Source organism: Malaclemys terrapin, chromosome 5 (assembly GCF_027887155.1).
Source record: "Malaclemys terrapin pileata isolate rMalTer1 chromosome 5, rMalTer1.hap1, whole genome shotgun sequence".
In the NCBI taxonomy this organism is placed as follows: Eukaryota; Metazoa; Chordata; order Testudines; family Emydidae; genus Malaclemys; species Malaclemys terrapin.
In genome coordinates this window covers 23,329,630-23,346,856 of record NC_071509.1, presented here as the reverse complement: position 1 = coordinate 23,346,856, position 17,227 = coordinate 23,329,630, and the positions used below count along the sequence as shown (strand labels likewise).

Genomic DNA, 17,227 nt, shown 5'->3' with positions numbered 1-17,227 from the left:
GACAAACTTCTGCAGCCCCATCAGGACTATGCGGCGGCGTACATAGACGACGTGGTCATCTATAGCCGCGGCTGGGAGGATCATCTGCCCCGGGTTGCGGCGGTCCTAAGGTCCCTAAGACAGGCGGGCCTGACCGCCAACCCCAAAAAGTGCCGGATTGCCTGGCAAGAGACCAACTATCTCGGCTATACCGTCGGGGGCGGACGGGTCAAGCCCCTTGTCGGGAAAGTCCAGGCCCTCCTGGACTGTCCCACCCCATCGACCAAACGGCACGTTCGGCAGTTCCTGGGCCTCGTCGGGTATTACAGACGGTTCATCCCCCAGTTCGCGACCATCGCAGCACCCTTAACTGGGCTTCTGACGAAGGACAGCCCCCGGCAGGTACGATGGTCCCCCGAGTGTGAAGCGGCCTTCCGGACACTGCAGAAGTGCCTCTGCCAGGAACCGGTTCTCTATAGCCCAGACTTTAAACGCCCATTCATCCTGCAGACGGACGCCTCTGGCGTAGGATTAGGGGCAGTCCTGTCCCAAGAAGTGGAGGGAAAGGACCACCCCGTAGTATATCTCAGCCGGAAGCTGTTCCCCCGTGAGAGGAATTACGCCGTGGTGGAAAAAGAGGCCCTCGCGGTGAAGTGGGCCTGCGATGCCCTGCGCTTCTACCTCCTCGGGGCCCCGTTCACCCTCGTCACAGACCACGCCCCCCTCCGGTGGCTAATGCGGATGAAAGATAATAATGCCCGCATTATGCGGTGGTACCTCGCTTTACAACCCTACGCATTTACGGTCCAGCATCGAGCTGGTAAGGACCATACGAATGCGGACTTCCTATCCCGCATAGGGGAGATGGGAGGACCTGGCCCCGACAGGCGGGAGCCAGTCTTAAGGGGGGGGGTGTGTAGTGAGTCGGTGTGGCTCCCCTCCTGTCCAGAAGAGGGAGCCCACGTGCCGGCACCAGAGTGGGTGGGACCACCACCGCCTGTCCCCGCCCCCCGGAAGTCAAGGGGCGGGACAGGAAGTATAAAGGCCGGCCGCCAGAGCTCAGTTGGAGCCCAGCCACCGCAGGGAGCAGACGTGCGGCCGGGAGCTCCTGCCCAGGAGACCGTTGAAGACCGGGGCTTGGACCCTGGCTGGCCTGAGCTACCCCGGGCCCGCTACGAAGAGGAGCCGCCGGAGCCCGCTCACGCCCGCCACTGGGAGAACCCCTGGGAACCGGACCCCACTAACCCTGAGGGTGAGACTGGACCCGAACCCCTCCGCCCCTGCTGCTACCCAGAGGAGCCGCCTGGGGACCGTTGGCCTGACTTCCCGGCCGAGCTACCGGACCTGCCACCGAGCCCCGGCCCAGAGGAGCCCATGCAGGTGGACTGGCCTGAGCCCGGCGCGACGAGCGAGGTAGGATCTGAGGGGGATCACGGAAGTGGCCCGGGGATAGCCGACCCCGGTCCGGCTGCAACTGAATGTGAGCCTATGTCAGTGTGTTGCGGTCTGGATACCCCACTGACCAGCAGCGGCAGCAACCGCTGTTAGGGCCCCGGGCTGGAACGCAGTGGAGTGGGTGGGCCTGCGTTCCCCCCTGCCACCCCCTGCACGGGTGGCAGGCTTCCCCCTCACCCAACGCTCGGCTACAGCAAGCCTAGGCGTACCTTTGAACTATTTGCTCGCTCAGCCCCTGCAACAAGGGCCTGAGCCTTACTGTGTTTGCCCCGCCCTGATCCAGGGCCTGGGCTTTGAACTATTTGCTCGCTCAGCCCCTGCAACAAGGGCCTGAGCCTTACTGTGTTTGCCCCGCCCTGATCCAGGGCCTGGGCTTTGAACTATTTGCTCGCTCAGCCCCTGCAACAAGGGCCTGAGCCTTACTGTGTTTGCCCCGCCCTGATCCAGGGCCTGGGCTTTGAACTATTTGCTCGCTCAGCCCCTGCAACAAGGGCCTGAGCCTTACTGTGTTTGCCCCGCCCTGATCCAGGGCCTGGGCTTTGAACTATTTGCTCGCTCAGCCCCTGCAACAAGGGCCTGAGCCTAACTGTGGTTGCCCCGCCCTGATCCAGGGCCTGGGCTCTGAACTATTTGCTTGCTCAGCCCCTGCAAACAAGGGCCTGAGCCTAACTGTGGTTGCCCCGCCCTGATCCAGGGCCTGGGCTCTGAACTATTCGCTCGCTCAGCCCCTGCAGTCAAGGGCCTGAGCTTTAACTGTGGTTGCTCCGACTCTGCACTAAAGAGCCGGAGTTTCGGGACTAACTGACTACTTGTTCCCACAGTAGTGAGTCGGTGTGGCTCCCCTCCTGTCCGAAAGGGTCGAGCCCCGGCTAGGACCTACTACAGCATCTCTTACATATTTGCTGCTATTTGCAAATTGCTATTTGTTGGCAGTAGAAATAAATTAAAATCTTAAAATTCACTGCTACTCCTACTGAGCAGATACTACGATGAATAAATCAGCATCGATCCATTCATGTCTCTTATGTGTATATCCTTGAGTCTGTCATAATTCCTCTTGATGTTAATGAGAGTTTTCCATGTGCATTTTGCCAACACTGCAATCCAACAGCAGTTGGACATTGTATTTTAAGCAATAATTTGGATTGTCGGACTGCTAACCACCTTTTGGAGAAGTCTGTGTTAATTTAACTAAAGAGACTACCTTAATTTTTTACTAGGTTTTATAAATCACTGCATGGAGAATTTGTTGCTAGATCAGTCTTTCTGGCTCTGTTCCCAAGAAGAGAATGAGGATAAACAAGAAGAAACTGGAATTGAAGTCTGTATAAATGAAGAGTCTCTAAATTTGATGTACAGAGGTCTCTTAATACAGGAAGGTAAGGAAGATTGTATTTGAAAAAGGATAACTATATACAAACAAGTATTGTCCCCATTGCCTCTTAAAATTTTTGTTTTTGAAAATATAAGAGTGAAATGTTGGGGTTTAATCCATTTCCAGTGAAATCAATGGAAGCCTTTCCACTGATTTCATTGGGCTTGAACCCGACGCTAACTGCATCAGAAGGTATGCAGAAAGAGTTGGCACAAAAACCATAATATTGTACAAAGTTAGAAGAATCTTGAATCTTTTTAGAAGTATTGGCAGTAAATAGCCTAAATAGCTGCAGAACATTTTTTAAACTTTTTTTTCTTCTACAAGCCCCGTAAATAAACATACCTAGGAATATTAAAAACCTCCTGACTTTAAAAATATATGACCCAGATTCTGCAGCCCTTATTCACATGAGTACTATCATTGACGCCAATGAGTTAGCAAGGATTGCAAAATCAGGTCCTCGGGCACTACATCACCTAGTGTGTCTTAAGTCCTTTGATGCCTTCTAATGTTACAATTTAAAAGAATTCTACAGTTGTTGACTCTGCTCCACATTTTGCACATACACCTCTACCTCAATATAACACGGTCGTGGGGAGCCAAAAATCCATACTGCGTTATAGGTGAAACGCCGTTATATCAGAGTAGCGGTGGCAGGGCTCCGGCAGTGATTTAAAGAGCTCCGGGCTCCGGCCGCTGCAGGGAGCCTGGGCCCTTTAAATCGCCAGCCGAGCCCTGCTGCCGCAGCCCCGGGGTAGCAGCGGCGGGGCTCCAGTGGAGATTTAAAGGGCCTGGAGCAGCCACAGCCCCGGGCCCTTTAAATTGCCGGCGAGCCCCGCTGCTGCAGCCCCGGGGTAGTGGCAGCAGGGCTCCGGTGGTGATTTAAAGGGCCCTGGGGATCCCTGCAGCAGCCGGAGCCCTGGAACCTTTAAAGTGTCACCGGAGCCTTGCTGCTACGGCACTATATGCGAACCCGTGTTATATCGGGTTGCGTTATAGCGGGGTAGAGGTGTATAAATTTCATTTTAGTTTGCATTAAATTCATTCTGGCTAATAAACATTTAGAATTTAAAAAATCTGTTAAAATTATGATTAAAAATAGTCTTCTGAATAATATCAATTAAAATGGTCATTCTAGATGCTTGTGTTAAAAGCCACATGTGACATTAAAACAATTCAATCTCTGTAAAATATGAAATATATTTATTTCTTTTTAAGGAACTTTCTTTGTCTTATGTCCTGACAACCTCATAAAAGAGACAACGGCTGCAGACGTGGAAGTGAAAGTTTATCAAGAGAACAGAAGAGTTACTGAAGACATCTCTGGATCGCTGGGTGATGACTTGACCTTATTGGCTAAACCTGCTGCAGAGACTTTGATCCCTTTTCATCAGTAGGCATCTGACTTCAGTTTCTATTTCATATGTATAAGAATGTGTATTTATATACAGGCATTTTGTAGCTGGCTTTGGAGGGTTCCCTCCTTCTTTATTCAGGAGTGTCATAGGTCTCTCACTCATTTCCTTCTTAAGTTCCACACCAAGTCAGATAAATAAGTGTTGATGCCATAATGCAGTATTAAGGGAGATGGTTTACTATGTTTTGTATTGGATATTAATTCAACGTCCCTTCTGTCTGACTCTAGTGGCTAGCCACTTGGATGTTTAAGGATGCAATGGAAATGACATAGGTTTTGAAAAACTCTGGAGTGGTGTCAAAGTGATGAGCATTTTTCACTTTCAAAATACCAAAACGTGGAAAAAAAGTTTTCACTTACATCATCTTAGTCGGGAAGGACTTTTACCTCACTCCAGCTTATTTGGCAGGTGGCAGTCAAGCTCCTTTCTGCAGTCTCTTTGGGGATCAGCCCAGGGTCACTAATCCCTAAATTCAGATGAGTGGGATCAGCATCGGTGCTCAATTTGTGCCAATGCTGAGTCCCAGCACCTCTAGGCTTGGCAATTTATAGCCCTGGCACCTCTTTCATTACAAATTAAGCACTGATCAGCAGAGAACCACTCTATTGGTGCTGCTGGCCCATAGAGATCTGAGGCTGAAACAGGGACCATAAGTTGGTGTCCGTGGTTACTAAGAAATCCCAGGAAATATGTCTGACCCCTAGAAGAAAAGCAGAAATGCTGTGTTTTGTTTTTTGTTTTTATGACCGGCTGAAGGAGCACACCTAAAATACAGCCTCTTTATCTAGAAAAACAAGTCAAAGCAAATCAAAATGGCTTCTGCTGACCCTCCTGAGCGAATGGGTTAGTTGAACCAATCAGCAAAGCAAAACAAATACCATTTGACTTCATTCCTGTAACCCATCCCAGCTGATACTCACAATATGAAATGTATTCGTAAAATATAGTTGAAACCTTCACAGATAATTGAGCCTATCTTTCCCTTTGACCAAAAAGGGATTATTATTATTCCTATTACTAACTTATCATGGACTAGGCCGCACTGTACAAATACAGAACAAAACAACAGTCCCTGCCCCAAAGAGCTAAAGAGTTGTACATGAGCCACCGTATTTTTACTAAAGCTCTGCAAACTTTAAAACAGGGAAATGCGTAAAGTGTTAAATTTCACATGGAATGTCTTAGCCCAGCTCTATTATATGACTAAATTCAGCTATTGCTGCGTAGTTAACTTGCCATATTGAATAATTTAATGCTGAGGTCATCAATACCTTTTTGAGGTAGAGCTGGTAATCAAATATGCATCAAAACAAAATTTCAACCAAGAATTAGGAAAAAATAGTGGAAAATTTTGTGATTTCCCCCCTCCCCCTTCCCCCCCAGCTCCCCTTTCTTCTTCCAGCCAGCTGTACCTGTAATGAGTGCTCAACAATGACACCGTTTGCATAATCAAGAAATGGACAGAATATCATTCATTATATTTCCAGCCTCCTTCAGATTCTATGGTGCTCAGTTACCACACTGATAAATGTCATATGTATTTAAAGTGTATAGGCAGAAGCACTGAAATGAATAAAAGTTTGGAGAAACAGAAGTTTAGAATATCCCTGCCACTATGAAAACCTTCTAGGGAGGTGTTTCAGATACTTATTCCAGTGCCCTTTTTTCCTTCCTCTAGATGGTTTCTTAAAGTATACTCTGATCCTGGTAATTTTGCTAGCAAAATGGAGTCTAAATGCAGCAAGAAAATAGGTAAGAAACTCTATCTAAACTTTTGCATCTCATTTTATAGATATTTAAACAGCATTATATACATTCTCAGAGCTAGATTTTTACAGGGTTTGGTAATGTTCGCACCTTCTCATTTAGCTGTACTAGAATAGCAAAATTGCCATAGCAATTATGGTGCTGTAATATAGGAGGGCTGGCAGAAATCTCTGCATATAACTATATTTAAGCATGGTATATCTACTGAGCATCTTTCATCCAGAAGTGCTTTACAGGCAATAGCCATGTGTCTAATTAATGTCTAGCAATGATGTCTAGCATGTGTCTAAACTCTGAAGGTCTATCGTCTTGACTTTTTCAATTTTATTTTATTGTTTTTCTCATAAATATTCATTCATATTTCAAGGCACCTATATCAAGTAGATAAATAATATAATACAGTCAAAAGAAATGTATTAATAAACTATCCCATAGGCCTGACATTTAAAGTTTGTAAAGAAAAGAAGGAATTTTGGAAATTGAAATCATTTATATATAATGAACAAGTGCATGCATGTGCGTACACCACACACACACACATTTTTGTCTCAAACAGCCACAGCAGTCCATGTAGCATGTGATCAGTTATTTTCTAACTGTGGTTTATTTTGTTTTCCATTCTTTGACTTATCCCAATCATTATAATTCTAGATTAACATAGTCCTAGATCTATTTAACAGGTATGACATGCATGGATTCACATTTATTTACTATAGAACAAATCCTGGTGCTCTTAGGCAAAATCAGTGTCACCAAAAGACCTGTAGCTTTGACAACTAGAAACCAGTACTAGAGGGATTTTACTGTAGGTAATATCTGAGAATAATAAGAGCACTAGTAATTACTGGATTGATTGGAAGGAAGCAGAAAAGACTCTATTTTAATGTTTGTTTTTGAAATTTGAAATCTTAAAAACATGTCAATCAGCTCACAAGCTTTTCAAAAAATGGAGGAAAGAGGGGATTAAATTTCTTAACATCTTTCTAGATTTTTTTAAAAATTTGAAATGTTCAATTTTTTGATCTGTTGATTACCAGCAGGGCCAGTTAGCATCCCTCAGACATGTCATGGTCAGGACAGTGTCCAGAGGAACCAATCACTGTTCCAGACCTAAGAAAACAGCACCATGCTGTATTTAACTCTAAATAATACACATTTATGATGTTAGATGCATCTATATAACATTGGACATTGCCTATGTGGGGATATTTAGATTGCAAATTGCAGTCCCATCCCCATTGTTGTTTGGACCATACCAGCTCCTGCTTCAACAGGGTTTACTGTAACCTCCTTCTGGGGATTTTCTTTCTATCAAACCTACAAGCAGGTGTTGCAAAATCTATTCACCACTTCTTTTGTAACAGACTAGCAAAGTAGGTAAATTACCATTATGTTCACCTTTTAAACCAGGTGGAATTTTGAATACATTTTAAATACTGTTTTATACGGGTTGAAGGACTTTATACAATACTGAAGTGCTCTAAACAGCAATTGCTTGCTTTAAAGCATCAAAAAGTAATAAATCTCTCCTCACCATGAGTGCAATTCACAGCAATGCCAGAACTGTCTTTGGCCATAATATTCTCCCTCATTATGCTGAGACACCATGATGTTAAATGCTTATGTAGCCATATTATCATATTCTCAAATTAATGTATCTGCAAAACCTTATTATGCAGCTACGGGATCTTCTCGAGCAGTGATTAGTTATGCAAGTGCTGTGCCTGAAGAGATTAGCTTCCAGAGTGGAGACAAAATTGAAATAATTGGCTACTTCATAGAATGCCTGGAGTGGTTTGTTGGAAGGCATATGTTGACGGGTCAAATTGGTTTTGTAAAGACCAGCCACGTTAAACCTGACGCCTCTGGAACTGAGTAAGTACTATGTGCATAATATTTTAAACAATGAATTTAAAGGGGCACAGTAAAATATTTTTTAAGTCTTTTAATATACTTTTTGTTTGTAAAACTCTTAGATCTCTTTATGGAGAGAGTTTCCATTGTGTGACATACACTTGTATAAACAAACACAAACAAAGAAAACTGCAGCATAAGCTGCTTCTCTTCCATTAGTAACCCAGATCCAAATGTGAGCAGTTCCTGTTGTCCCAGAAGGTGCATCGTACCCACTTGGTTCAGTCTATTTTTTCCTTGCCACAGGTCTTTCCGTTTCAGTAGTCTCCACACTCAGTGACTCCAGTGATCCATGTTAGACAGAGGCATCCAAGCCTCAACCGAGGACCACACTGGTAACCTGGCAGTGGCCTGAGGGTAACTCCTAACTTTCCTAGGATAGATTGCAAACACTTCTATTCTGAGGTTCAGTCTGTGGGCACTGCAGGCTGTATCATCTTGAACTGAGTGGAGCTCATTGATTCAAACGTATGGAGGGTTTGCACATGGAAACAGTATGCTTATAAAACTTGCAGGTGCAACTTTTGAGGCCCATTTGAAAATTTGGCCCTTAAAGATTACTGGAAAAGCAATATCATGATACAGGCAATCTTACCACAATGAATGACTGTTGTAATAAAATGCTACCATGATACAGGAATATTGATAACTTCCTTTGATGTGCTTGAAAAGGGATTACCAGCATGGACAATTGACATTATCAATACACATTTGCATGCACAGTTACCAATATCAATTTTGTACACACAACAATTGATTCTATGATAATGCAAAGATTTCCATCATTTCCTGTAAGAAGCACAAATTATAATAAACCTGGGATGGTTTGTTAGCAGGGTTTAAACCTGGGATCTTCAGCTCTGCAGCTCAGACCTATGACACTTGAACTAAAAGAGTTAGTCATTTAGCTGGTAGCAGTAGTAGGCTGATATCCTCTAGTGGGCAAGCTAATAAAGGGGGACACGGTGCATGTTATGTCTGTGTGCTGCATAAGCCAAATATACTAATAATGCAAAGGAATAAGATATAAGAAATGTGATAATAGCTGTTGTTCAAACTTACTATTCCCTTTTGTAGACAACAAAATCTGGATTTTCTTGATGAGGAAGAGAAAACTTTTTTTGCAAAAGAAAGAAATGTTGTGGAAGAGGATGTGGTGCATTTATTGAAGCAAACATCAAACACAGAAGTTTGCACTGTGTATAGAGTAGGTAAGGACAGGTTCTATTCTTTGAGGGATGGATTCTCTCCTCAGGATGCATGCATAGTTCCCATTACTCCTCAGTTATTTTTATTGATTCTTTCTATATCTCAGTGAGATGTTTTCCCCATTTATAGGCATTTTGACTTTTATTGGCAGGTGCATTTATATCATAGAAATTTCATATGGAAAGTCCTTTTAGATCATCTACACAAGTCTCCTGCTGACGCAAGACTGTCACTGCAGGGTTTTCACCCATTCTTTTTTGTGCACTTTTGAGTGACTCAAACAATGTGGCTCCAACATGCCCCCAAGAAATGGTTTCACAGTTAAATCGATCTTGCAGCTTTAAAATGTTATAGGATGCTGCATTATAAAAGATGCAATGCATACAGCCAAATACTGTATTGTATTGTTCTCAGTTAAGGTTGAATACTAATGCAAACACACACCTCTATGCCTGAATGAGCTTTCAAAGTGTAGAAAAATAGCTATAATCTGTCAGTTCAAAGAAATAACATTCTCTTTCTCATAGCACTGGCATTTTTGATGTAAAGTCATTATTATTATTATAGAAGCCCTCTCACTTTTCCATACACAGATAGAAACAATAGGGAGCCATTCTCCTCCCACTTTGCTAGGAACAAAAATTGTAGGCCATACTGACAAGATGGTGGACTCTATCCTGGGAAGCAATGACTTTGGAAAAGATTTGGAGGGTGGTGGTGGATAAGTGGCTGAACATGACCTCCCGGTGTAATGTGGTGGCCAAAAGGGCTAATGCAATCCTCAGATACATAAATAGGGGAATCTCCAGTAGGAGTAGAGGTTATTTTATCTCTGCGTTTGTCACTGGTGCAACCACTACTTGAATACTGTGTCCAGTTCTGAAAGTAGGTTGATAAATTGGAGAAGTTTCATAGAAGAGCCGTGAGAACCTGTCTTATAGTGTGTTGGGGGAGGGGGAGGCTTGTTGCATCGAAGTCCAGCGGTATTATCCAGTGGTGGGGGTCTATAGAGCTGGTAGTAGGGGAACCCAGGCTCTCCCTGCTCCACTGGGGCCCTGTGACTGGCAGGTTGGATATACAGCCTGGGGGCGGACGCTATCAAGTCTGCTCCCTGGGTCACTTCGTACCTCAGCCTCTGTCCTTCCAAAGTCAAAACAGGGTCCTGTTTATGGACTCGTAGGGTGGAGGGGAAGGAGGGGTTCTCCCTGACCGTGATCTGGAGGCTTTTCTTCAATAGCAGCCTGCAGTTCCTGGTCTCCACGGAGCCTTCAGCAGCAGGACCTGGTTTGGGTAGTGTGGAGCTCCTGCAGTCTCTCTGACACTTGTTATTACAGAATCCATGACCCTGGTATATAGTTTTTTACACACACACACACACACACACACACACACACACACACACACACAATTTTGGCATTTATGCACAAAAGATTCATAAGGGATATACAACAAAGCAAATACTGCAAGTACCAGTATAAAACCATTAATTAGCTCAACATGTCATTCTAAATGGCTTCTAAAATAAAAAAGTTTCAAACCTGCTTTAACTTGAAGCTCCATGAGTCTATATTTTAGACTTTCAGCCATTTCCTTCACTCTTAGCAGCTTTATGTTGCATTTAGCATGTGAAGGACAATGAAGTCGTTCATTTATAATGTGAGTAACTGAATTTAATCAGAAACATCAATAGAAGAATATGCAATCAAACAAATTATCCTACAGGAATTGACATAAGCCAGAACTTGTTAAGGAACCAGATACAAATACCGGTTATGGAGGTTGTTTGCAATTGATTAGAAATCCTTTGTGGAAGATTTGATAGTCTGTTCTACATAATATGACCATTCTTAGCTCTTCTTTAGATGTGCTCTGTTAAACACACATAGCATTTAAATCTGGATCATGAATATGGCTGTTAGAAAATATATGGGTTATAATGTTCTAATGTTATAACATAGTGTTTTTTGGGTTATACTGCATTCTAGGGGAGAGCTTTATATTTTTATACTGTCCAGTCATAGATACCAAAAATATATTCTAATATTACCAATAGATTAGTTTAGATATTGTGTAATGCCACAGCCACCTGCTTTAACTCCAGGTCAGTTTTACTTTTATAGCTGTCCACTGCCATATGTTCAGGCAGAGGTACAGTTACTCTTAAATGTTACATGTTGTGCAATGAACATGAATGATTGTAATAGTGTAGAAGAAGTGAATCATAAGCATAGGAGTAGCTCGCCAGTGAACTAAGCTTTTTGTTAATTTTTACAAGTTTATATTAATGATCCATTCTTTTTAACATCCATAACACACCTGAAATACTGTAGGTAGAAAGGATTAAATAGTCCTGCTGGAGAAAAGACAGGGTATAATTACTGGTGCTATTTTCATTTTCTTTTAGACAGATTAGAAGAATTAGAATTTCAGAACCCTCAAGAACAAGGTAAAATGTATAATATATTTTATATTATTTTTGATCATCTTAGGTCTTTGTTTCTGATCTTATTGTAGGACAATTAATAGGTTTTCATATTTTAAAATTGTTGTTTCTGTTTGGTATGATTCTCCCCCCCCCCTTCTGTGTCTGTTCACAGAAAGGTTTTGTGTTATATACTTTTGTTGTTATATACTCCTTTTTCAGACCTCCCTTTTCCCTTGTCATGCAGTCCTGCTGTAAATTTCTCTGGCTAGGAAGGCAGAATGTGTTATGTGACACTCATGAAGTGTTCAGAATCTGCCACAAACAGTTTCATGCTCTTAGGGTGTGATCATCTCATGAGCGTTTTCCTGATGATGTTTTGCTGTCATTTAATATTATTATTTGTATTGCTGTTGCATCTTGGTCCTACGTCTTGGATCAGGGTTCAGTTGTGCTAAGCACTGAACGCACACATAACAATGAGATGGTTCCTGCTCTTACAAGCTTACATTCTAAATATAAAATGAGAATCCTGCTGGATAGTTTTGGGGCAGGAATTCGTGGGAGTTCACAGAACTTTCTAAATGTGCAGCCCCCATAAACTCTTAGTGATACTCAATTGTTCTTTTCCTAATTGACAAAGTCTATGGGCAATTCCTCTCCCCCGTGCTAACCTCAACTACCTGGGCTGAGAACTAGTGAGATCTACAAAATGTGGGGAAAGAAGCCTTCAGAGAATTGGGGAAGGAGAGTGAGATGGATAACTTCTTCTGTTCCCTTTAATAAATGTATAAGGCATTCAGATGTCACAGTGATGGCAGCAGTAGGAGAACCTAGACTGAGAAGGACCAGTTATCAATTGGTGTAAATTGGTGTAGCTCCATTAAAGTCAATTTACACCAGCTGAGGATCTGGCCCATAGACTGAAAGAGGAAACTTTCCCCTAGGTTGGAGGTCATGATGGCAGTAATAGGCTTCTGTGGCCCTAGACCACCTTCCAGGAGGTGAGATGTGTGACAGAAGGACTTATTATAGCATCCTTTAGTCCCTTTCCAAACTCCTCTGTATGCACCATGCAGGGGAGTCCTTGCAAAGCTGGGCTCTCCTCTGACCAGGGGAATTGCATATCCTGAGTGGCCTACCAAATCCTGCACATTGCTCCCCCTCCCAATCCCTCTGAGCTAGTTCCATTGCTGGAGGGTGGAAGGAAGCAGGATTTGCTTCTTATTTGCAATTGCACCAAACACAGCACAGATCTGACTCATTCTAGACTCATTTTTCATTAACTGAAAAAGGCTCATCACTGAGGCTATAGGCCTGCTACATCTTTAATCTTCCCAGCATACTCCTATGTTCAGAGAAACAAAGAGATAACGCAATATCATTACAGTTAATAGGATGGCTTTTTACGACTAGGGTTGGTTGGAAAATTTCTATTAATTTTTTTAGTTGAAAAATTGGGTTTTCAACTAAATGAAATTTTTTGTAGAGTGTTTTCTTTTCTTGAACGTTATATATTTCTGTCAGAAAACAAACAAACAAAAAGCCCAAACTGATTTAAGTTTGTTGTTTTATTTTGAGAGAGAGTTTTTGGCAGTTTTTGCCTGAAATTTATTTCAATTTGTGGCAGTTTTTAGCAACCAAAACCTGGAGGGGAAAAGTGTTTGTTTGTTTTTAAAAAAAAGTCAAAATTTTCAATGGGGAAAAACAACCATTTTCCCACTAGCTGTATTTATAACCCTCACACAAGTATTCTGCTTCATTGAAGAGTATAAACATTAAAAGTCTTCTCAAGAGAAAATGAAAGTTCTATTTGTTTTCTTTACACCACTGTCTGTCGATTAATTTTGCTTGAATTTCCTGCCCCATAAATCTGTCTATATTCATGTATTTAGTTGAATCTCTAACTTGCTTTTGAATTTCAGAAATGCCACATCCCTCATCTAATACAGACTCCAGTAGAATGAGGGAGATGGTAAAAGAATCCCTTATGAAATGTAAAGATTTCCAGCTCCAGTTGAAAGGGACATCTAGTCAAGGGAACGATTTTCCTAGCTCTTCAAATCAGCAGACCTGTGCCTTGGCTGAAGAGCCACGTTTCTGCATACAAGAAGATAAAGAAGATCAAGGGTCTGGGGTCTTTGAGTCATTATTGTTGTTCTTAAACAGTAAAGAATATGAGGTGCACTTCAAAAACCTGTATGACTTCTCCTTCCCGTTTCTTAACGCTACATTTTATGGCTACACTGGTGAAGACGAACTGGTTGACTATTTTGGACTGGCAAGGGAGGCAGCAAAGAAAGCAAATCTGCCTTGGGCCCTAACAAGGTTATGCTTTCTCTTGGGTAGACTGAGTGTTAGAAAGCTTAAATTTTCCCAAGCTCGCGTTTATTTTGAAGAAGCCTTAGGAGCTATAAGAGGAGGTTTTAGTGACCTGTATCTTGTAGTTGCTCTTTATACAAATCTAACAGTCATCTACTTGAAACAGAAGAACAAAGAAAAATGTGCTCATATTTTTGACAAGGTTACTTCCCTGCTCATGGGAATTCCCAACTACATCTGTAGCACCGACATGGAGTCTGACATACTAAGATATGCTTTAAAGAGGACAGTACTGAGTCAGAGCAAGCATGCAGAAGCCAGAGCATGCTTCCTATTGGCAAAACATTACACAAAACTTAAACAATATGAAGAGGCACTACCATTCCTAGAAAGGCTGCAGCTTTTGAATAATGACTTGGATTTACCAAAGAGCTCATTGTCAGCCGACTGCTATTTTAAACTAGGTGAGTTCTACAGTCAAAAATGCTTGCCACACATTGTGCTAAGTTGCATAAAGGTTGCCTCTTCCCAGGGATCATATACTCTAATGGACTCTTTGAGAAGCATTGATTTAGTCACCAAAAATGCTCCCAAACTCCATAGGCTGAGGAAAGCTGGGCAAATGCTCCCATCCCAAATTGCGCCTTATCTCAGACAGGCACTTTCCTCAGCATTTACCAATGAGCAGCAAAAACTGTGCAGTACAATTTATCTTAGCTTATCGGAACTGTACAGTCATCACAGACTGTATGGAGAAGCCATTGTTTATATGGAGAAAGTACTGCACTTCAATACTTCTGCCCATGCTGGAGAAACTATTAACCATTTAATTTCACTTGCTTGGTTATATATTCTTCACAGGCAAAATACTGTAGCTTTGGCCATTTTAAATACCATAATAGACTCTTCATTGAGTAGTCCTCAGCAGTTAGGTGTTGTTTATAATATGACTGCCATTGCTTTGAAACGAACCAACAACACAAAACAAGCTGTTGTGAGTTACTACAAAGCTCTGCACATTTCAGAAGAGGCTGATATGGTACACAACCATGCTGTAGTTCTGGCTAATTTTGGAACTCTCTGCCTGCATTTAGCAGCCAATTTTTTGGCAGAGCACTACTATGTCAAAGCAGTAAAGCTATTCTCTGGACTTCCAAGCTTGGATTGTGGTCACAATTTTACTCAAGTCCTCCTCCAACTGGGACGTTATTATGCTAATGGAACTCATAAGAAAAGAGGACAATTTTATTATGAATGGGCATTATTGGTGGCAATGGAAACAAATCATTTGGAAAGTAAGTACATTTGTTTTTCAAATACATTTTACTGTACTCTGGGAGTTTGGGAATGTTTGCTATCTATTACATTCCAGCTTAAGCAATATTTTTTTATTTTCAGTTGATGTGACAGTTATATGAGTGACTCAAAACCCAGAAATCCTGTGTTTACACTGAAAGCATGCATGTGAGAGAGGAGAGGAGAAAGGGAGAATGGTCCAGTTGTTAGGCACTAGACTGACTCAGAAGATATGATTTCACTTCCCTGCCCTGTCACAGACTTCCTGTGTGACCCTGGAGAAGTCACTTAGCCTCTCTGTGTCTGTTTGCCAACTGTGAAATGGGGAAAAAATAGTGGGAAATAGTATTTCCCTATGTGACATATTGAAAACTATGTTAAAATGATAAGATATCACTTTAAATCTCAGGAGTTTTTCTAGTCTTGCTTGCAGGCTAGGGGTCTCTGTAGGAAAGCACGTAATCTGTGTCTTTCAGCTATCAGTTTTCAGAGAGCCAGCCTAGAGCAAGGTGGGGTGAGTTGTGTCTGTCTAAGTAAGGAACTGTGCTTTCTCTCTCTGTTTTTTAGTTCTTGTGTGTTAAAGTTCTGGAGATTAAGAAATAAAACCGAATACTATATGTTTTTATTTAACTTCTCTGTTTGTAGGCCATGTCTACCTCACAGGGGTGTTGTGAGGATAAAGACATTAAAGATTGCAAGGAGTTCAGATGCTATGGTAATGAAGATCATACCTTCAATTGATAGGTTGCAAAGTCAGGCATTCAGAAATGCCAGAATTAAGATCTCAGAGGTTACTTCAATTCAGGTCCCTTTGTGTGTATGCATCATGAGACCATCTTTAATGATATGATCACATGCTATTTGGCAAAGAGAAGTAACTGAGGCAAAGTCCTTGCTCTTTGAATACTCTTTAGGATTGTCAGAAATTATGTAGAAAATGAAAATCTTGACAGAAAGAAACTAGTTCAAAAATAAAAGTAAATGAAAAATGCCTGTGAGCCCAGCAGTATCTGGACTGGAAATGAACTGTGTAGTAAACGTGGAGGACATCAATTTTAATTTTAAATTGTAAAAATTAAGGAAAGTTTTTCACTTACTTGATCCACCTGGTGGCAAGAACAGCTACACTGTTGGTCTTACTGAATGACACTTCATTGACCGGCAGGCAGGAGATGCAGAAAGAACAATGCTTTTAGCACCTTTTATTCCAGACACAAAGCATGAGGTCATCTCCAGTCTTCACTAGTTAAGGCAGAGGGGGGATGTGGCAGTGGAGTGTACATCTGCCATGGTACAGGGCAATGTCTGAAAAAGCTATTATGTCTGACAATGTTCCAGCAATTCCGGATTACAACAGGAGTGAGTTCACTTAAGCCTCATTTCATTTTTGTTCAAAATAAAGATTCATGTTGAGTATTCATTTCTATTTCCTAATCTGTTTTCCCAGGTCAGCTCCAAGCTGTTCAGTTGCTGTGCCAATTCTACACTACAGTTGTTCCAGATGAAGCTCAATGTGTCATTTACAATGAATATCAACTGTCCTTGGCTAGGAAAATGTCAGACAAAGTTTTGGAGGGACAAATTTTGGAAACCATCAGTCAGTTGTATCTCTCTTTAGGCACAGAAAGGTGAGGTCTATTTAAACGACTGGTTTTGTTTTGTTTTGTACTCAAGAAAAGATTTAGCTCTGGAGGGTAAGGTCAGCAGGCAGGGTATTGGCAATGGCAGTACAGTCTTCTCCCACACTGTTCTGCTAATATGCCTTAGCTTGGAATTGCAGAGTCTGCCTTCACAGCTGAGAGTTTAATTGGTGCAGATTTTCAAATGAACTCCAGGCCAGATTTTCCAGTGTTCAGCACTCACAGTTGGGGCCATCCTCAGCAGCCCTCCACAAGCTGAACTCTTCTGAAAATTTGCCCTATTGGGGTCCCTGCTGTGACCGATGTTAACAAAAGTTATCTATCCTTCTGTTATAATACTCTGCCTGTCTGTGGTTTTACTTGTATACTGGGGACACCTGCAAAGTTCCATACTGCCAGTCAGAAGTGATTCAAATACTTTTTAGAT

The 17,227-nt window shown here is 42.1% G+C and overlaps 1 protein-coding gene across 4 annotated transcripts in view; it reads left to right on the top strand.

The window, feature by feature from the left end:
• Window positions 1-17,227, top strand: part of SH3TC1 (SH3 domain and tetratricopeptide repeats 1) — a 61,138-nt gene that overhangs the window by 31,708 nt on the left and 12,203 nt on the right. For all 4 annotated transcript variants that reach the window (XM_054030862.1, XM_054030865.1, XM_054030864.1 and 1 more), the window contains 8 exons: window positions 2,655-2,813; window positions 4,031-4,205; window positions 5,909-5,982; window positions 7,677-7,872; window positions 8,989-9,122; window positions 11,525-11,566; window positions 13,468-15,159; window positions 16,608-16,788. In XM_054030862.1, the coding sequence (XP_053886837.1) occupies window positions 2,655-2,813; window positions 4,031-4,205; window positions 5,909-5,982; window positions 7,677-7,872; window positions 8,989-9,122; window positions 11,525-11,566; window positions 13,468-15,159; window positions 16,608-16,788 (2,653 nt within the window). The remainder of the gene's footprint in view (window positions 1-2,654; window positions 2,814-4,030; window positions 4,206-5,908; window positions 5,983-7,676; window positions 7,873-8,988; window positions 9,123-11,524; window positions 11,567-13,467; window positions 15,160-16,607; window positions 16,789-17,227) is intronic.